The sequence below is a fragment of the Oryzias latipes genome, chromosome 12 (genome assembly GCF_053564925.1).
Source record: "Oryzias latipes strain Hd-rR chromosome 12, Olatipes_Hd-rR_3.1".
In the NCBI taxonomy this organism is placed as follows: domain Eukaryota; kingdom Metazoa; phylum Chordata; class Actinopteri; order Beloniformes; family Adrianichthyidae; genus Oryzias; species Oryzias latipes.
Genome location: NC_136248.1, coordinates 18,011,319 through 18,033,500, shown reverse-complemented (window position 1 = coordinate 18,033,500; position 22,182 = coordinate 18,011,319). Strand labels below are relative to the sequence as shown.

General features: G+C 40.2%; 2 protein-coding genes across 5 annotated transcripts; one reads left to right on the top strand and one right to left on the bottom strand.

Moving 5' to 3' along the window:
• The first annotated feature begins 5,802 nt into the window (after positions 1-5,802).
• Positions 5,803-14,162, top strand: rnf208 (ring finger protein 208). Its single transcript, XM_011481859.4, has 2 exons — positions 5,803-6,393; positions 12,122-14,162. The coding sequence occupies exon 2, from the start codon at positions 13,041-13,043 to the stop codon at positions 13,818-13,820; it is 780 nt and encodes a 259-aa protein (XP_011480161.1). The 5' UTR covers positions 5,803-6,393; positions 12,122-13,040; the 3' UTR covers positions 13,821-14,162.
• An 897-nt stretch (positions 14,163-15,059) lies between these two features.
• On the bottom strand, positions 15,060-20,311 carry si:dkey-106l3.7 (uncharacterized). Of its 4 annotated transcripts, none has more exons than XM_011481860.4 (7): positions 19,624-20,301; positions 19,487-19,504; positions 17,082-17,231; positions 16,672-16,825; positions 16,510-16,592; positions 16,268-16,365; positions 15,060-16,069 (listed from the first exon to the last, which is right to left on the bottom strand). In XM_011481860.4, the coding sequence occupies exons 1-7, from the start codon at positions 20,224-20,226 to the stop codon at positions 15,985-15,987; spliced, it is 1,191 nt and encodes a 396-aa protein (XP_011480162.1). In that variant the 5' UTR covers positions 20,227-20,301; the 3' UTR covers positions 15,060-15,984. The 4 variants fall into 4 exon arrangements, with proteins under 4 accessions (XP_011480162.1, XP_078811951.1, XP_011480164.1 ...); XM_078955825.1 differs by having other exon boundaries at positions 19,636-20,301; XM_011481862.4 differs by lacking the exon at positions 19,487-19,504 and having other exon boundaries at positions 19,624-20,311.
• Positions 20,312-22,182: the final 1,871 nt, after the last annotated feature.

The window sequence follows — 22,182 nt, the reverse complement described above, 5'->3', positions numbered from 1 at the left end:
AGAAAGCAGTTGTGCAATTAGACATGCAAAGCCACTGCAAACAAATTGAGATGAGTTTCTGTGACAGCAGTGCCTCCCTCTGGAGAAATAACCTCAAAACATGTGACAAGAACTTCAATCACCCTTACTTTTTTCCTGTTTTTTTACTTGTAAACTTGTTTGAACATATATTTAGGGTAAAAAATAAAAATAAAAAAAGAACGAATGTTCCAAAAAATGGAGTTTGAACATATTCAAACCAACTATTTTTTTCATAGCTCACTGTTCCTTTTAAAAACATTTTAGTTTTGATATTTCCTGGAACCATCAGGGCTGCTGTTTATGGACTTTGTTCCCCTACAATAAATCAAACCATCTTATTTGTAGATAACTTTTTATACACTTATTTAGGTAACAAAACTTTCAGGGGCTCCAAAATACCCTCAATGCACAATAACACTTTCTATCACACGTTTCTATAACTGTTTTTTAAACCCAAAAATGAATAATATTTTGTGCTGTAAAAACAACAGAATAAAAATAATTGCTTTGCTTAAGCATTATACATGATTACCCGAAGTGCTACTTTGCTGCTTCAAAGAAGAGCTGACCGGAAGGCAATATATTATTAACTGTTTTAATATTATTAACAAATATATCATTATTTACAAGTTCTGCCTATTATGTCCTCATGCATCAATTTTGTATTTACAAATAAATGAATACATGATATTATTCTTTGACTGAGCTACAATTGGGACAATGTGTTTTGTTTAGCAGCGTCTGAGCTTGTCCTCAGGTAAAGACTCAACTCAAAGGTTAATGGGTAGCTAATGAGTGAATTCTTACGTTAACTCAATATAGCCGTCAGGAAAACAAAACTACAGCCCACCTCAGAGTGAAGGCTGAGAGGTTTTAAACGTTTTTCCCATTTCAGCTATCTTAATCAAGTTAAGGCTTGCAGTACAATGAATGATTGCCTTAGTTAGGCTGAAAGTTGTTGAGTGCAGCATATTCTGCACATCATTTATAAGCTAAATAAACATTTGTGTTATTTTATGTGCAAATGTGGTCTGCAGGCTGCAGTTAGTAGATGCAATTCAGTCTGCATTGTGCATGTTGCATGTTTCTGCTCGTGCCTAAATACAGACCAAACAAACTCTGGAAAAATTGTCAGAAGCCCAAAGCTGCTGCTGAAGAAAGCCTGAAATTTGAAGGTTAAGCCAGTTGTTAGGTGGATCCATATGCACTAAAATAGCAAAGTTATAACTTTTCTACAGTAAACAGGTATTTAAATGCCATATAGGTAAAAAAAAAAAAAAGTATTATTGTTAAATTTCTGTGAGGGACACAAAGTTATTGTTAAATCAATCAATCAGCATGTCAGCCTGGGACTGAATCTAATAGAAAACAAGTACCCATAGTATTTTTTTATACAGTAATTTAATGAATAATATGTTAACTGCAGCAAGAGTGGCCTCATAGTTAGTGATTGGACCAGTGGTGGTTCCAGTTGTGAGACTTTCAGGATCAAACACAGGGAGGGGCAGATGACCGGCAGAGTTTTCTCCATCTTCTTACCTCTCTATGGGCCAAACTGCTCCAGTTGAGCTTCTCAGAGGCAACAAGTGGATCTATTGTTGTACCGAGGAGCATTCAGGTAAGAATTTAAAATCAGGTGAGTATGAACAGGACTTACTTTAAAGAGTCCACTGTCAATAAAAAAATGTTGTGTCCATTGGTGTAGATTTATTTTTTTATTTTTTGTTAACTTCAGGTTGATGTTCTACAGCTGTCATCATTTCAGTTAATACCCTCAGCGTATTTAACGATCTGGTTTTCAGATTTTCATTTTCAGGTCATCTCCTTTATCACTTTTTTGTTTCTCTGTGGGGTTTAAGTTGCTTTAATAAATGTTTAAGTTTCTGTCACCAAGCTGGGTCTTCTGCATTTTCTGACACTTGGCATCTGGGAGTCTGTCTTAAACCAGAATTTGTGCTACATGCCAAAAATGATCAGGTTTGGGGGTTTTGTTAAGAACAAAGCCATGAAGAGAAACTGGGTTCCTGCAGTCAACATTGTTGTCACTCAGGGGACAATTTTAGTCTCTCCAAATATCCAGAGCTACAAGTGATATATATATCCAGTCAGATAAGTTACACTACACAGAAAAAGACTTCACTTGTGTTTAATTAGTATGGAACAAAACTGCAATAAAAAAGACAAGTAAAGAGCAAGTAAAAAAATCGTCTTTGTAAAAGCAGAGGCTGTGAGATCCCTGACAACCTGTTTAACTTTTTAATATGTTGGTGTGATTAAAAAGAAAAGAAAAGGAAAATGTCTCTGTCATGGCTACAGAACACTTTTCGACCCAGACGCTGGAACCCAGAAGAAACACAGAGGAGGACGAGCGTGGCAGGTAAGAGGTTTTAATAGTGAACAGACAGAAAACCGTGGGCAGGATCTAGGGTTCCCAGAGAGTGAAGATCGAACTCGAGTGGCGTCACTGCTGGATCTTTCTGCAGGCAGTCGGAAGGAGTTGACGCCGGAGGGGGTCCAAGAGATGGCAGAAGACGGCAGAGGCTCGAGGTGGGACCAGCAGGAGCGAACGGAGGGAAGGTTCCAGACAGAGGTTGATGCAGGCGACCACTTGTGACAATGGATCCCTGGAGATGAGCAGAGACAGAAATTAGCCAAGGGCTTGACGAGACAGAACACCATGAACGAGACGAGAGGACCAACTATGCACCATCAGGGGCAACGAACTGGCGAAAACTGGTGATCCAGAGGCTCCTTATGAAGGCAGAAGAGATGATGAAGTAAGTGGCAGCAGCTGGGATGGAGAAACAGCCAAGTGGAGAGGAGAGGGGGAGGAGTCTGACAGCGGCACCATATCAGTCTCTTCGCACATGATTTTTGAAATACTGAACTTTTTCTTGGCTGCACAGACCCAGTGAATGGGTTAAGGTTAGGATTACGGTTACAGTTAGGGTTAAACATCCAAATGGTTCCTGAGTGAGGCTGTTTTTGCTGCTCAACGCTCCTCCAGGCGATGGATCAAGTGTGGAGAAGACATTTCACGCACCTAGAAGCGTGAAAACTAATCGGGCATTGAGTTTAACTTTAAATACGTGCGACCAACAACAAAATTCAACCTTGGACGCACTTAAAATATGTGCAGGCAATGCAGCCAGTGGCGGTTCTACACCAACTTACTCCCCGGGCGAGTAACCCCCCCGCACACACAAATTTAACGCCATCATTTTGTATTCCCTATCTTTATTTGAATATTTTACAGAAATGCATGAATTGTCAGACACAATTCATGAGGGAAAATAACTTTAGGTTAAAAAAGGGATCGAGAAATGAAAATTTGTTGAGCCCGAGCAGATCTCGAACCTACGTAGTTTGTCCAAGTGGGGTTACTGTAGTGTTGCCTTCAGTCGGAAGGACCCCAAACGGAAGTTCCAGGCTGAAAGCCCCCATTGAAATTTGCGCCCCGGGCAATTGTCCATTTTGCCCGTGCCTGAAACCGCTACTGAATGAAGCGAATTTACATCAGCCTAAAAAAAAACCTTCTGGATATAAGTCCTAAACTTGACACTAATGTGAAGTAGAGACACTAATGAAAAAAATGTCTATTAGCAGGGCGCTAAAAGCATTTACTAACAGCAAATGTCTCAAAAACTATTACGATATGACAATCACGGAGAAGTAATGCACCTTGATTTACTTCCTCTTATCAATAATTAGCTACTTGTTGAAGGTGCAGCTATCAACTGATTTCCCTCTGGTACAACTCAAGACCACAAGGTTTTCACAAATGCCAGTCTAAATTCATTTAATTTTCCAGGTTCATTCTCAGACTATAACCTATAAAAATACCCTAGTTTGTCTTCTATGAGAATTGTACATTTTGATTTTGCAAAAGCTCTTCGGCAGTTTCGTTTTCAACTAATGAAACTGGTGTGTACAGGACAACTGTAGCTTTCTGCCCACCAGGGGGCGTTTCATTTAGACTGAAGTCAAGTGACAACCATCAATACCCCTTCAGAAATACCTCTGTAAAAAGGTTAAATATCTTTATAGTGCATTCATTAATTTGGAACACAACAAGTAATTGATTCTGTATTTTTTAAAGATGTGTGAACATTAAAAATATAAATACATTATGCAACTGTGTAAAATTAAAATATTTCCTGAATCTTGGCAGAACTGAACAGTTGATGATGACATTTTTTATCTTGTTTGGTCAAATGAAAAAATAACATGAAGCTTTTTTTAAATTTGGTTTACAGATTTACAAAAAAGACACTAGACCATATTTTGAGATGTTAAATTTAAATTCTAGTGCTCTTGCAGTAAAACAGGTAAGTATTCTGATTAGACTGAGAATAGAATTTTGACTCTTTGACTTCATAACTTTATTTATAACTAACTAGCAGGCAAACAAGTCAGCAGATTTTCTACTTCAATTGTTTAACTATCTATTTGATAAAGACCATATTAGCCCAGTATTTACTGGTGACATCTAGTGACATCAATGTTATACGTAGGGTTAAATCTTCTGAGACACTGACCTACAGGCATTGAAAAATGACCTTTTGGAGAGTGAATTATAGGTGACACCGAACAAAACATGCAAGGTATTTATTCTCTTATCCTGCCTTCTTTTACTGGACCTTCTACCTAATCCTGTCATTTTAATACAGGGTGATGTTTGTAAAGAAAGTTTAGCCTAAAACGGTTAAGCATATTAAATCAATATGTTCAGAATTGTTAGGAATCAAGTTAGCTTAATGGTCATTTTATTTCACCTCATACAGCACATTAAAAATAATTTGTAAGACAGCAAATATTAAATTAATTATGAAACCCAAATCATGATAATGCAGCTTTGTATATTTGCATTCTAAAAAAGAGAAAATTAAAAAAAGTTGTACTAGTTCTTATTTCATTTTTGTTTAAATATAAAATTACAAGAATTACTTCAATTTCTTGGGCCTCCACTTTTCCTCTAATGTTGATTTCTATATTCTGCATTTGATCTGACGTTATGTAAGCATTCGCCTTAAGCTCAGAACTCACATCATGCACAACCTTTTTTTCCCAGCTTTGATCTGGGGATTATTTATTTGTTTCATGAAAGCTTTAGTAGACATCAAACTTAGAAATCCTGATTATGCAACATCACAGCTCCTCTGGATCTGAGTCAGGTGTCCAGAATGCAGTTTTACAGCGTCTGTGTGGTTTCTAAAGAAACTCATGTTCCTTGTTTATGTCTTAAGATTGTGAAGATGAATTTAAGCAGATGTCTTCTCTTTGCTGCAGTGGTCACGAGTAACTTTTAACGCCTTGCAGAAAATAACAACATGAATGTTGTTCTTTTGGTGTGCATTTTGCATGATCCAGGCTGGAGAACTGTTAAGAACACATACGTCTTTCTTGCAAATGCTCAATGATCTATAGCTGTCTTTTCTCCATCGGCTCCTCGTGTTTCCTGTGTGGCTGACTGGTGAGATTGACCACATGTGCTCACACAGAGCATGATTCACAGCTCTTTTTTTTTCCGGGGGGGGGGGGGGGGGGGGGGGGGCTTTCATATCTACTGTGCATATTTGCTTGTTTGGATGGGGGTGGGGAGTCTGGTCCTGATTGGCTAAAAAATTTTCTCAGTTGACGAGGGAACGTGATCCCGCCTGCAGAGGCACTGCAGTGTGTGCTGCAGCGATGGTTCAAGAGGAAGGAGAGGTGGTGGGAGAGTGTGTGAGAGACGGAGAGGAGGGGCGGGGAAGCAAAAAGAGCTGCACGCATGAGGGGAGTGAGCCAGGAGCCCAGCAGAGACAGGGTTGTGTGGATGTATGTGTGAAGGCACTGCGCATGTGTGACTGTGAGGTGCACTGACTGAAGCAGACAGCGGAGGAAAAAAGAGCAGTAATGAACGGCTGCTGAGCGATAACAGCAGAGGAGAGGGGAAGAGGCTTACCTGAAGACCACAAGGCAGGACGGTGGACAGGAGGGAAGGGAACGGATGAGAGATCAGAGGCGCAGCACAGAAAAAGCTGAATAATTTGGGAGAAGGGCAAAAAATAAGGAGATGGAAAGGAAGATGGGAGAAATCAAGAACTCGAAAGAACAGAAACAAGGTTAAGGGTGTGAAAAACAAGGATAACAGAGAGGAGAGAGGAAGAGGAACCGAGGATGATGAAAGCCGCAAAATGAGTCCACCTTGTGAATGCTTCCTCCATCTTACATCTCCTCCATGTTGTTGATGGTCCTAGAATGAAAAGGACAGAAGAGAGCATCCTTCCCCTGATGAGACATTTCCCGCACAAAGAGCCAAACGGTGTATCATCACTGGAAAGCTTTGCCTGCAAGAACAGAAGCAAGAAAAAATCAGGAACAAGTGCACAGGTAATGACAAGGGCTTTGTAGGATTTTCTTTTGTGTGATGACCATTATCTGTGTGTGCGCATGCTTCTTGCTGTGACACATCGCCTTGTTTTTCACCCAAATGTTTCTTTTTTTTCTTTGTGTGGGCAGGACAAAGGCAAAGGTTTTGCTTTGTTGCATTGCATTGTTGTTGCATCATGGTGATTCATGTGACAGCTGGTCATACACGCGCTGATGTGTGAATGGAGACCAATGCATGCCCACCGATACACTCCCACCTCGCACAGATCAAAAACGGCGGTCGGAAATTGGTCTGTGGACACTGATCTCGGGTGTTTAGTCGCAGATGGAGCCTTGAGGGTTTCCTGTTTCCATGACATTTGACAGACCTCTGCACAGACAGAAACAGAGAGGGCACAGGTGGAGGGCTGGAGGGTAGGGGGGGGGGCACAGGTAAAGGGCAAGAACGGCCTGTTCTGTCGTTGTCAGCAACACTGAGACGTATCCATATTGGCCGTGCACTGGTGCTGCAGTGAGAGCACTCGGCACACCATGCTGCGATTGCATAACTGCTGCTTCCAAGTGCACCCCTCCCACTTTGTGCAAATCAATGCACCGAAGCCTCTTCTTTGCACAGGGTCCAAATATCTCAGCTACCTCACTTCTGTCCCATCTTTCGGAGCTCGCCGCCTCAAAAATACACCTTAAATCTCTGCAGAGATAGTTGCAGTAATCAATCCTGGCCCCCGCACTTACTGAAGAGCTGAGCGCCTGCTGTGCATTTCCTGTCATCAATCTTCCATGAGGTCTGTGTTTATGAAGACAGATGCTAATTATTATTGCTGTCATTTTTTTTCCTCCTTCCAATGTGCATCTCTGCCATGTTGCTGTGAGAGCAGAGAGGAACAAAGAGCATTTGGCTGTAATGAATTGCGAAGCAAAATGGCCGATGTCTGCCACAAATGACTGAATGAATTATTTAAATCAACACCTCAGCAAGCCCTCCCAAAGCTCTCTATTCATCAGAAAGACTTAAACATCCAACTGATGGGGATCTAAATCCTAAGAAAAGATAAATCTTTGTGTTTGTTTTGAAAGCTGTATTTGAAATAGCAGTATTGGAAAGTATAATCTGAGCATTTGTTTGGCTAAAATGTGTAATAGACATTGATGACCAATGGCTTGTGTGCTTTTGAGAGAGAAAGCTCTGGAGTCTCATTTAAAGTTGCAAAATATGCCAGCGTTTGCATAATTGTATTGAATCACTGCAAACGAGATTATTTTAGGAGAAAATCTGCAGCTAACGGGACTACAGTAAATCTGGGGATTTGTCCTTAGTACATGCTATAAGGTCGTGACACGTTACGCAATCAAAACACAGCAGAGTATTCCGCTCGGATCTGAAGGGAGACATTTGGACATGCCCACCTCGAAATGGGTGAGAACTAAAATCTCCACATAGCTGGAATACCTGACGTGCGGCTGGCATGTGGTATGAGGAGCACGGTGACTGTGAGCATGTGAGTGATGGTGGTGGACGGTGAGGCGAACACATCTTCTGTGATAAGAAAAGGGACGGGCCCATGCCCGCTGTGTCCATGACTCATTCATTCAGAACGGGGCGCTCTTCTCCTACACAGGTGGACTTCATCCGGTGCAATCATGCTGACCCGGTGAGACCTACGTGTGTGTTTGAATGTGCTGATGTGTGCGTCAAACACACAAAGGAAAGCGGTGGGAGTGTTTTTACAGGAATGTTCTGGAGCGACATGAGGCCTTTCCATTACTTTTTAGAAATCTTTCCAATTAGTTTTTTGGTTTTATTTCATGCCAGCTGGTTATCAGTTTGTGTCCGCAGGAATGTAAAGGGTGGTGCCCTGATGGGGCAAGAATGTTCTAGGATGCATGTGTCTAAAGTGCACAAAATGCAGCTCTGTGTGCGTTTAATGGTTTAAGGAATTTGCTGCTGAGGCAGACTACACTGGCATTTCTGTGGTCAGCTTTCCCTCCTCTTTGCTTATGGATGAGGTCAAATGCCTGCCCTGATTTCATTAGCGTTTTAATTCCTCTGATGGAAGATGATGGAGATCCACATCAACACAGTGCCAACTGGGGGCGGAGAGCACCACCAGTTTACACTGTCTCAATGTGGTGGCTGGGTAGAAGATGAGCTCCTTACATAACAGAGCGTCGATTAGAAAGAGGTTACACCAAATCCGACCCCTTCGACGGGCCGACTGCTTCTCTTATCAGCCTCCTTCACAGGGCTGTCATCAAATTAGTGGGTAATTCTAGCTGCTTCTTCTCCAGCAGACTTAAAGTCTATTATCAACTCAATTTTTTACTGTTATCGAACAGTTTTGAGAAATTGGATCTTATAAAAAAATAAATAACTAGAGTTAAATTTGGGGGTTTCGTCAACTTAAATCTTCAAGTAAGGCCTTTTAAATATGTTTAAGTTCTTTCTAAAGAGCTTCATTTATGTTGGTAAGGTAGATGAGTGAATGGCACCAAAGCAGCACCAGAAGATGCTCCATGGGCGTGTCCTGTGGGCGATGGCAAACAGAAATCAATGCTTACCTGTGGCTTATTGCACTATGAAACAGAAATTGTCTCATCTTAGTCAGTCCAGGTTTCAGTTTGGTCAGATAAAACATGAGTCTGATTTTGATCTGTAAATAATTGATGAAACAATGACTGAACGTCAGAAGCTGTCATCAATTCGCCGATATTAGATCGGTAGTGACTACTAGATATCAGATTTACTGCCTCTCCCACTCAGCACTGAAACCCTGGAAATGAATAAGAACTGACACTCTTATATATTTTCAGACTCCAAATTTGAACAGGTGTGTCAAAATACAAGATCATTTAGAAAAATCCACATTTTTGTGGTTTTTTTCTTTCTAAAATACTGCAAACGTAAGGATCTGCTACAATGCTACTGACACTCCACCTTGAGAAACATCAATGAAAATCGGGTTTGTTCTCACAGATATTGTGTGTCAAAAAGTTGAATGGAATGTCTCAGCATTGTAGAGTGGGTTGCCCACATTGGGTGACTGTTGTGAATGACTGGAACATCCAAATGCTCAAACGTGTTTTGAAAATAATGAAATGGAGGAACCTAACACTAAGTCTCAGTTCATCTCATGAGCTAAAGTACGCCTGTTGAGAAAGGTGCATACTTCTCTTTCGGTGTGAATCTTCAGCAGAAGTAGGGGGCAGGAAGCCGCAGATAAACAAGCCATAAATAGACCTGTGCAGTTCTCCTCTCTCATTTTTCTCTCTTTCTCATCATGTAGGTCAACTCCTCTGCTCTGTTTTTTTTCCCCTCTAATGAATCATCGCTGTCGACAGCCAAGCGCTGAATGAAAGACGAGTAATCGTCCCTTCTGTTCTGCTGCTTGCTATATTTTTTTTCTTTGTTTTAGTCACATTAAAATGTGATGGGGCACTTGTTTTTTCTTTTATTCTGTAACCCATACACTGCATGACACAAAGGCTCCAACCAGACTGTAGCCTGCTCCTACGCTTGCTACAGCCAAACCTACGCAATTTATGAGATCTCACGGGATGATTGAGTGTTAAAGAGAAGGAAGAATGTCAAGAGCAAAGCCATAAGTTTGTCGCAATCACCTGCTCTCACAACGCAGTCGAGGGGTAGCTGCTTTTACAGGACGTCAGCTTCCCTCCCACAGGTTTTCATCAAACTTTATTTTAAAGGTTCTGAGGATTAAAAATTAAACATCTAAGTTAAATCTTTTTTAAGTAACTAATCTGATCTTTTGTGTGTGACTAAGTGCAGTTTCCGTGTTGGCTGGTGAGCAATGCTACACAGAAAATTCCTCAGAAACAGTCCAGATAATGCAGAAGGGGTTGCTTCATAAATCATTGAATATGGGTGGTGGGGCAAGCTGTCATTTCCTTGTGTCTGCAGAGGTTATGTCAAATTTGTTCTTGTCAAACATGTATTTATATGTGGGTCTAAGAATACTAGTATTGACAAAAATCTTGCTCCCAAAATTGCACATTTGTGCACAGTAGAAATGAATCCTTTTGCTCAAATGTCACTCGTATTGTGTTCAGAACATTCAGAGACAGAAGAGGATTGAACAGGATGACCTGGTACACACCTCTGCTAGGTCAGTCTTGTTGTCGAGTCATGGCTTCTGGACTTAAAGTCTTCAAAAACTTCTAAAAGAAACACTCATCCAAGTGGTTTCCAAGTGGTTTGAAGTCCCACTCCAATTTTCAGTGCTCTTTTAATTATGATTATGCTGTTTGATCAAATCAATCAAAAAACGGTGTTGTTTTCTAGCGGCAATAGTTCATCAGAAATTTGCCTCGCAGTTGTAGTCGGGTCTGTTGGCACGGAGGAAGCCTGAAGGTGAAAATCTGATGAACTACTGCCTCCTCCCAATCATCCCTTTGTTTACATTTTCTCCTGCAAGCTTATAGCCCCTCACAACCCCAACCTAACATTACCAGAGCAACAAAACTTGCCAGCAATATTGGAGCTATCCAGCCATACATTTTGAGCCAGATTCAAGCTCATACAAGGAAAAGCTTGCAGTTGTAACTTTTATATCACACTTACAGGTTTTTCAAACAGCATGTTTATATCTTCTCCCGATTCATGACAACTATAATAAAGAAAGACTCAGAAATACAATTTCAAGCTTAATTTTCTTGATATGAGACCTCCATCATAAGACAAATGCTACAAGAACATGTTAAAACACAAAAAACACAATTTTCTTTGGAGTAAGTCTCAAAGGCCACTTGTATGAGAGGCTAAGGGTTTCAAGGAAGTTTAAGTCCAGATCCCATGACTCAACTATAAGACGATGTTACCTGGAATATAAAGAACCGTCACAGACATTCTGCTTGGTTAAGTTTTGTAAAATCCCTATGCTTTTCTTGTTCTGTTTTTTTTCTGCTTGGCATTCCTTTGTATTTTGGTTCTTCAGTCAGATGACCTGTGCGATCGGAACAATCAATTCTACTGCAAACCAACAGTTCTACTATTGGAAACAGGAAGCCTATCCTTTTATATATCCTACGCCACAGAACCAAAGATTAAGTTCTTTTACCTGAACATATGATATTTACGCTCTATGATTTTCTTGTTTGTTTTTTACTTTTATGTTTTACTCGAAGTGAAAGAAGAAAGTTGATAAAGGACTTAAAGTTTTTTGTTTCCTTTTTGAAATACTATTAATAAAACAAACTTTTTTGAAGCCTTGGGTCTTTCAACTGGCAGGTACCTCAATTTGTTGCAATTTCATGGACTAATTGTTTTACACTGATAAAAAATTTGTTGTCTAAAGCATTAGGTGAACACTGGAGGCATTGCAATCTGTTTGGCTTGGTAGGAGGTTGATCGCGTGTGTTTTTTTTTTTTAATAACCTGTGACTATGGTTATGTGCCCTGCAGCAAATTGCAGAAAGGTGATGTCCTCTATTCATGTGGTTGCCAGCAATCACAAGGAAATGGAAGAAATATTTCTCCACCTCAAGATAAAAACCTTGGCATCTTTTACTATCAGTTACAAATCTTCATACAGATAGCACTGAGTCAGCCACTTTTTCTGCCAAGTTTGAACTGTTTTCATAACAACATGAAAAAATAATGAGTTTAACTGTTACTTCTCATTCAGGAAGCAATAAAACCAAAATATATTCACGTAAATGTGAAACTGAATGTTTTTTTAAAAAAAAAATGTTTTTCTCTCTGTTTTCACAGGTAGATGCTCAATGGGAATACTGAATCCCATGTTGGAACGCCTAAACCGGGAAACAAGCACAGAGGTGTCTGTTTAACTACAATCCCTCTTTCCACACACTCTTGGGACTCTGAAAGTAAAAAAAAACCAAAACAAAACAAAAAAAGAACACCAACTCCTCACTCCCATTTCTAAAGAATCCAAGGACCTTGGACTTTGAAGGAGTCATTCCAAGAGCTCTCTGGAGCAATATGTAAGACCTCCCATGAACAAACAAAAAAATAAATAAATAAAAGGAAAAAGCCTCCTCCTTTTTTATCAGCAAGCCAAGGAAAGGGGTCTCACAAGGTCTCCTGCACATACTGGACCAACAATAAGAAATAAGGACGTTTATTCTTTCTTTCTGATACTTCAATATAAACCACAACTGCATTCAAACCAGGAGGCTAAGCAAATAATTGAGTGAAAAGCGTTCCCATCGCATGACGCAGGTCAAAAAACCTTTGGGAGCTACTGTCTGTAATCAAACAAAAACTGTCTGTGACCATGAAACTAAAAGCTGTGTAAGAACATGTATTAGTCTTTAAGTATAACAGAACTGTGTGTGCTCGACTGACAGCATCAGGTACAGGAATATAAGCTTGAGTAAAAATGTAATCTTCATTTTAGGTGCCAGCACTGTTAAAACGCTGTAAAGCAGCTGTTACTGTTACGGACACTTGTGTTGCTCTGGCTGAGCTCCTCTATCGAGCCCCTTCTCACAGAGACTCAGGCTGACGGGGGATCTCTAAAAGAAACATGGAGGGCACCTTCCGTCCCCATGTCCCCTCTACTGGCTGACCTCAAAGAAGGAGTCTGATCTTCTTCTGCAAGAAAGCAGGGTGTCAAGTGCTGATTAGAGCAACAGCCGTCTCTTCTCAAAATCCCATAAGAGTGCGAATGTCCTGCCTTAGGCGCCAGCCGGTCACCATCCCCATGGACACCGTGAAGATAATTCAGTCTGAGAAGTTCCCTAGAGAATGCCCTGTGCCCGTCACCCAACCACGGTACGCCCCTCCGCCTAGAGTGGCGTGGGACGGTGGCGGTGAAGGGGAAATCATTGTGAACCAGGCCTGCAGTGACCTGACTCTGGACATATCAGGGTCTACAAGGCCGATGGTGTCCCCTCCGGCCCCCATCATGCGCAGGGAGCACAGCTTCCTGGCGCAGCGGAAAACCAGTGCCAATGAAATCTGCTACCATCAGTTCCACTACAAGATGGACGACGTCATCGTCAACCAATATGTACTGCGCTCCTCCTCCACCTCCTCCTCCACTTCTTCATCGTCCTCCTCCTCAGGGCCTGTCATGCCCTGTGAACCACTGGACTGCCCCACCTGCGGCCACACATACAACTTTGCCGGGAAGCGTCCCCGCATCCTCTCCTGCCTGCACTCGGTGTGTGAGGAATGCCTGCAGATCCTCTACGAGTCCTGCCCCAAGTACAAGTTCATTTCCTGCCCCACATGCCGGCGTGAGACGGTGCTGTTCACTGACTATGGTCTGGCTGCTCTCGCCATCAACACCAGCATTCTGAGCCGCTTGCCCTCCGACTCCAGCGGGCCTGTGCAGTGGGGTGGGGACGCTGACCGCAGCTGCTACCAGACTGTGCGTCAATACTGCCAGTCAGCCTGCACCTGCCAGATCGCCAACCCCTTGTCCACCTGTGGCATCATGTAGGCAAGCGGGGAGGGGGCTGGGGCACAAAGGCATGACTCCACGCTGCTTCCCTCAAACACTTCTCATGTCTATAAGCTAAACCCCCTTCTCTCACACATACAATGACTAAATCCCTCCATAGATGTTATCTCTATATTTCATAGCACAGATGGATGCTGTGTGGAACTGATGGTGGTTCAGTATATAATAAATAAATAAATGTATTTTATGTATGGACTGGAAACCTATTCACCCTCTCTTGTTTGGTTGGACGTGTTTGTCATGTCATCTCTTTACATGGGAATGCCAGGGAAGCTCTGTTTCTCTGAATTAGGTGAATAAAGATTAAATAAATAAAAGTAACTGTTTTCTCTCTGTTTTTTTATGTTATATTATTACTGGCCCACATTAAAACATGGAAAGAAGAGGAAAAAAGTCTAATGCTACGCTCACACCAACCTCGGCAATGTGCGTTCAAGTGGCCACTTATTATAAATAGTCTGTGTAAACACGCGTATTTGCACATTTCGGGCTTCCCCGTTCGAAACTCTCACGTTCACACTTCGTTACGCAAGTCTTTAAGTCAATTTTCGGGCTTTACATATAAATGCCAGTTAAAGTGCATTCAAAATTGAACCAATTTATCTTTGACCAATCAGGGACTCGGATTTGGTAGTGACGTATAGGTAGCGTCCTTTTTAATTTGCAGAAGTGCCAACTGTTTAAAAATGGATCATGAAGGGGTTTGTGCCCGGCTGGAATTGTATCAAACTAATTATTTCACATATTGGAGCATTGAAAGAAAAAACCTGGAGCAAGATTCGCACCGCTTCGACATTTCACACCAAGCCTCTTCCAACTGGTATCGGGTAGGGACAGAATGCCGTCTGCTAAATGCGCCTTCAAGATTCAGCAGGTTCTCAAACGCGCATCACATGTGCGGTGTGTACGTACAATAAGATGTTGGAGACATTTGTAAATACTGACTGTGGTATCAGTTTTACACACTATAGCTGTAAATTGGAAAAACAGCTACAATTATGTCATTATTTGGACCACAGTCCAAAAAACACATCTGACAGGAGTCTATTTTAGGGCGAGCGCGATCATGTGTGGGCGTGTGACACTATACAGTCCTGTGATGGAAAAACAAAAATGTCCAGGGTGACAGTTTGGCACCTAGGAACTACTCATCACTCAATACCTATGACTAAGTGAGCAAAGGAAATAGATGAACAAAAAAAAAGACAGACTGAGTAATAGGGTAAATGCCATTTATTGCAACAGTAGATATGTGGAAAAAGTGGAATTTTAACCACTAAAATGTTCTTTGTTTGCTCTCTTAGCTTCAAATTCCCTCCAGTCTGTGCATCAATTTTTTATAAACCTCATTCCATTTTGCAGCACAGCATTAAGTTTACAATGAATTATGAATGCTGAATGCAACCCACTAACAATGTTCAATTACCTTATAACTACCTTATAAATGTCTGAGTATGAATATTTTACAATAGCTTCCACATTAATCTTAATATGCGAGCCACAACAGCCGAATGGGGAGCTGATGCTAAATTGTCAACTGGACTTTAGTTGGAGTAAGTTTGGCTGAATACTAGAGAGAAAATGCGGTTATACATCTATTTCTGACAAAACCTAAACTAATTTAGTTTTGTATTAATTACGAACATCTGGAATGTACAAAAAAACACATTTTGAGCTATATGTGACAACAACCAACATTCAATCAGAAAATTGTTTCTGCACAAAACTGCCCTGTATTTTATACAAATGCCAAAACAGAGGCTATGGAGCTTTAGGGTCTGACTGTATGATGTCAGAAATTAAAAAAATAAAAACAAGTTTATGCAAAGAAATAAATAATACTGATACATGTTTGTATAATGCCTTATAAGAATGGTTAAACATTTATATTTGTACTCTGCAGCTTTGACAATGAAAATTACACAGGAAAACTGTACAAATTGGTAGACATACAACATAGTGCAAACATCTCCTACCTACATTTTTATATGCAATACATACATATATGGCAATTTTTCAAAAGTAATTAAATAAACAGATCCTAGTGCTAATTTGTAGGCTATGGTAAAGGCAGAGTCAGTGCTTGCTCCCTTTTTTTTTCTTCAGAAACCAAAGCCTAAATAATGTAGAGACTCCAGTCCTCTTATTCAGGCAGTTGTTTCTTTCTTCTAAACACCTGGCTTAGCCTTCGGACGACTGTGCTTTTCTCAGATGGCTGCATCTGGTGGCTTTGTCAATAAAAAATGCATCAGTTAGAGAGGATGTGATTAATAAAAGAAGAAAAGCGAGAAGCAAAAGATGCAGACTGAAAATGAAATGTAAATTTACACTAGTAAGTGTGGTGTGGCTGGTTAAATGTTGTTGCATAGTTAATCAGAGAAAGGTATGAGATGAGGAGGTTATACACTGAAAGAACTATGCCTTACCTTCTTGTAGATGACACTGTAAAATGCCCTCTGCGCGACGACAGACCTTTGAATTTTGGAAACTTATTACGTTTAGTGGGCTCCTCCATCATCAAATCCTGAAAGGATAAAAATAATTGCAGCGTACAAATTAAAATAAAAAAAAAGCTTTAGTCAAAGTTTATATAATTCTTCAGATATAGTGATTTTCTTCATTGATTCAGTGCAACATATGTGCATTAGGTGTTCTGAGTGAGTCCCACCTGTTCATAGTCTTCTGACACTGCCGCTAGTAGGTTGCTTGTACTCTTTTGCTGTTGTGCTCTGGAGTTTGATTTCAACTTTCCTGCACAATGCAAGGTTTGCCTTTATTTTCCTCAACTTAATGTACAAAAGATTTGGGGTATTTTTAAAAGGTAATTTACCTAAATGCAGTGTGGCAAGAGTTGTGTCTGAGGCTGATCTCTGACGGAAATGTCTTGATTTTGGCTGCCTGGTGTCACTGGAGGTGCTTGTGTTGTCTTTGTTTTCTAGACTCTGGCAAGAGGGTAGATTCGTCTCAGCACCCGTTGAGTCATCCTGGAAAGTGCGAGCAAATGACGACATTGTTTTTTACCTTTCTTATAGAACTCAAAACATCTGCATGACATCCCACTTCCGCAAATTTTAAGATAAGATCATTCTTTTCTAAAAAGCTCGACAAAGACATTTCCCGAAATAAAATGTTACAAAATAACAATAACAAGGTTTTGCCATATTTAGAAACTGTAGTGTTTGTGTCAAATGCTAAAATGCTCCCTAAAGGTGTGACCAGGAATGTTGCAACATGACTCACCTGTGTGCCTTCTTTACAAACAGAATCTGTGTCCATTTGCACGATTTGGTTGTTTATCCGCTTTTGGGCAATGTCTTCCAAAAATTGACAAACCTGCTCCAAGTACCAGAGCCCAGGACTCAGCTCCTTTTTGTCCTCCACTCTTTTATCCTGCACACAAACACAAAAAAAAGAATATTAACACTACTTTGGATTGTCAAAAAGTTTTGAAAATGTGTCAGAGTAAATGTGAAATTACTAAAATAGGTAATTTTGTGTTGAAATTTTTTGCATTTTTGAGTAAATTAGTCATCAAATCATTTTCTTGACCCTCCTAAGGGGAACAGGTAGGCTGGAAAGCTTTCCCAGTACTGTTGGGTGAAGGTAGGGTACACCCCGGAGAGTTTACCAGTCCGTCTCAGAGACAAACAAACACACATTCACACTCACACTCGAGGGAGAAGTTACGGTTATTAATAAACCTATGAAACATGTTTTTCTGACAATAGGCTGAAACCAGAGTCCTCGGGAAAAAAACACGAGAAAGAGAAAACACAAAGTTGACACATTAAGGACCTGGCTGGGATTTGAACCTGGGTCTTCTTGCTAAGCGCAACACCACAGTGCAGCCTATAATAAAAAAATGTGACACATAAAGCGGCCATTTCAAAGGGGTTCACAAAAATAACTGTACACTAACCATACATTAATCCTAAAAGAGCTTCCAATGTAAAAAAAAAAAAAAAGTCTGTATGTTTTGTATCAAAGGGATGGGACCGTTTTTTGAACTTCCAACAGAGATGTACAGACTTTTTCAAACTACCAACATGTGCACAAGAATACAAAAACAAGATAAAAAATTGTTAAAAAGAAACAAAACAACTAGTGACTTGATAAATCATTTAACAGTGTGTTTGATTGCTTTGCACTTGTCTACTTTAGTGGCTTAGTTGGATAAACTCTTCCAAAGCCAAACCAAGTTGCAAATACTTATGCATATGTCAACACATAGTTTAAGTGTCAGTGCTGATTCTTGTCATTTCGAAACTGACTTTTAAACTCTTTCAGGGCAACACTTATGAAATAGCTTGCAGATTTTGTTGAAACTTTTTGTTTCATCTACTAATGAGTGTTTACAGTAAAACTCAGGCTTTTGCTATAAACTGTTCTTGTAAAATTAAGAAAAACAAAATAAAACACTTGTTGTCTATTTTCTAGTCTGAGTCACAGGATTTTTTTCTAACCTAATCCCGATGCCACAGGGCGAGGAGAAGACACTCGCTAGAGTTTGCAAGTTCATCCTCGGGCGACAGATGTAACTGAAGCAATAAACTCTGCATGCTGAATTACAGGATGTGGCATCAAATTACTTTTTCTATTTATCACTTTGTAGTTCTGAAGAAGATATTAAACGCCAATGGAAACAAAACACTTTTTAGAGTTTCCAGATTTTCTGGCTTTACTGTTTCCAATGCCAATAATTAAACACATCTAATAATGACTGAACATGTGTCAAAGTTTTTGAAGAGTAAACATCTGACGAGGTCTGACACGATTTCTTAAACTCACTTGCTACAAAACCTGACCTTAACAGTAAAGGTCATTTGTGTGCAAACAAGGGGTGTAACACCGATTTAATTGACCTGATTGGTTCATTTTCAACAATCCGATTCACTGAGCTAAAATTGATCCAGGACATCTTTAGCCAAAAATTCAGCCAGTGGGACTCAGATATAAATACCTGGTACTGAACAGTCCTGGTGAAGTTTTCCAGATATGTTTTGCATTTCTTGTAAGACAATCAAGTTTAAGTTAAATATGTGTACAAGTAAACAACAATGTCAAATCCATTCACATTCTAGGTATTTTCCAAGATCAATTATAATTGATTTGTCTCATTTTGGAACAATTTTATAATCGTATTCAATTAACAACTTTCCTCAGAAAGATTGATCTGGTTGGATCATAGGAATAGACATTGATTAATCGATTCTTTACAGATTAATCATTGCACCCCAGGTGCAGACTCAAGTGTTACGAGCTTCTTGAATGCAGACAGTTTATCTAGTTATGAGTTCTAAAAGAGTTTTAAAAAGATTTAGTTGGTTTTTGTTTTTTGTTTTTCAGCTCACATTTTTGTCACAATGATCAAACCTAATGACTCAACTCCCTTCAAGCAATTTCAGTTCCTTTTTTCTTGTGCTTTTTAGCTGGCCCGACAGGCCAATGGTTCCTTAAACCATAATTTGACTTGTGACAGGTCTTGATCATGAAGGGGAGTTTGCATGGCTAATAATATGTCTGTCGTTAACAAAGAACCACATTGCAAGTGGATGTTGCAAGGTTTTGAAAGCAAAGAGTCTGCAATACTTTTTTTCACAGGCTTATGTTGTACAAGACTGTGCATGCATGTGTGAGTCACTTACAAGAATGTAGTCCCATAACTAAAAAAAAAAAGAAAAAAAGAAACTGTTGGATTGCCACAGATTCAAGACATACACTCAACTATGAGACAAACTCCTGTGCAGATCTTTACAGTTCTTGACATTTCAAAGAAAATTACCTCTGATCTGACCTGGTCACAAGCAAAAGAAACTGGTCGTCTGTGCCCTTCTGTCTTCTGTATTATGGTAACAGGTGAATTAGCCCTCTTCATTTGGCCCATGCTCTCTGATCTTTGACATTGCACTCTCTCCAAGGCTTGACCTGTAGCCTGATAAGATGCTTGAGACCTTTGGCTGGTCATCCTATTCAGGTACTTTGAATTTTTTGAGACACTCCTCTGCAGAACTTGCTCCACTTTTAGATTAGTCGAACCTTCCTTGGCTTTGCTGTGACACAGGTGCGTGGGTGAAGAAATAGAGACAGAAGTTGCAGGAGAGAAAAGGACAGGAGACCGCGACGTTGGTGCCGGCGAGGGTTCTTCACTTTGAGGCGTCAACAAGTCAAATTCTGCGTCGTCAGTCGATGTGATGGAGCACGGCGTGTCACAGCTGGCTGTCTCCACTCCAGAGTCCGCGGATTCTAAGCATGGATTAGTTTCAATTTTTGAGGAAGGTGTAGGAGAGTCGTCCACATTGTTTTCTAGCCCCTCTGGCTCCAGATGAGTCCTGTCTTCATGTACCCAAACTTCCATAAGGTTACCAAAGCTGCTGTACAGATTCATCTCCAAAACATGCAAAGATTCCCTCACTCCGCTGCCAGTGAACTCCCAATAAAGAAGTCACAAAAACATCAGGTTCACCAATAAAGTAAAGGTGAATGCAGCCTCTGTGATCCGCCCCTGCTCCTTTGGCACGCCTATATGCATGACGTTGAGATGCTGCATGTGAATACCAGCTACTTCCTGTCTCAAGATACTGGGGAAAAGGTGACAGGATTGCAACACTTGTTAATGGCAATACCTGTAAGAGTTAATGCAAACAAACTTGACGCAGTCGCCCAAATCAGGGATTCTGTACATTTATAGACAGTTCTTTGTGAAGAATTTAGTGCTTTTCTGGAAAATAAGTAAACCAAAATGCTAACAATGTAAAAAAAAAAGTACATCTTGAAAAGCTCATTGTATTTTTCACAATCTGAGACTTACATCTGACTCTTAAATGTACAGACCTTTCTTCCTCAGCGGGAAGGCGTGTTAAGGTGTACACGTGAGGCTGTATGGAGCAATGAGCAAATGCACTTTAGTTTACCTTGGACTTTAGGAATGTGTCAAAGGGACACTCCCGCCAGCGGAGGTGATCTGCATTCTCCTGCTGAACAGAGCTCCGCCGACTGCATGCTCAGACTCATTCATACCTGTTGAAACACAGACAGCAAGGGACGGAAAGAGGACATTAATTTCTGGGAGGGCGAGCAGGTTTGACTCTCTGAGCAACCAAGTTACAAGTTACATAAGTGTTACACATGTTTAATGTGGTTAGTTATTCATAAAAATGTTTGTAGCAGGGAAAGAAACAGGATATATGTCTACTTTAAAGCCTAATATCAAGGAATAAATAAGATTAAAATAAAAAAGATGAATATTTGTGCCTTACTTTGACTATCAGTTCCGTGTTCTTCTCATCAGCGGAAATTACACTCTGTGATCCCAGAAGTGACTTGATGTTGTCGGTTATCAATTGCATTAATTCACTTATTTGTAAGAGTTTCAGAGACAATGAATGTGCCGTGATTTTCTTGATGACTATTCATCAGCTCATGAGAGTTGCCAAAACAATGCACCAAGGAATCAGAAGACAAAAACTTGTCATATTATTGATGTTTAATTGGAGGTTACAAAATAAGAGGATCCAAATCAACTGTGACCCTACATGATACACCTTGGAAAAATGTTTCCAAATAGGCTAGTAATGTGATACAATGCCCCAATCTAGACAAAGACGAGCTAAAATTATGTTTGGTGAAAAGAGACTATCCTTCTTTGCTATTACATATAGAGCGATACCTCCTTTGGCTATTGAATCCAACCTCAACTGTTTAGCAACACTTCTTAAAAAGTTGAAAGAAAAGGAAAACTATTACATCAAGCTAATGTGCAGAATTCAAAGGGAAACTTAAATTTTTAATGTAAAATATTTGTCACTTTAGATGTTTGTTTTGTGCTGTTGCTCTCATCTCCTCAGTTATCTCTGATTTTCATTGGGTTCATTGGGTAATTTGCATGCTGTGGGATTTTGCTTGTTGTTTCAGCACAGGTGGAAGGCCTTTCAACAGAATCCACTCCCATCAAGCCCTCATGTTCCGTTCTCAAATAAAAGGCCAACCCGGAAGGACCAAATGTTGTAGTTCCTCCATTGACCACTTGAGGCTGGATTCAGAAGGCAGCTATCCTTTTGATTCTCATCTTAAAATGTCAAACTCTACAAAAAAATATGTTTTTTTATGCTTATTGCTTTATCTTCTATTTATAGAGAAAGGGGCACGCTGCTGCCACACAAACAACCTCCACAAAATTTTCCCTTTCTTTCTTTTCATTTAGAATACTTGATTGAAAACTATAATGATAAAGAAACAAGGGTCAGACCTAAGAGTCAAATAAAACAGAATAAAATAAAAGGATTTCATGTAATCCATGGACACCAGTGAAGATCACAAATCATTGAAGAAAAAAGGTTCAGCG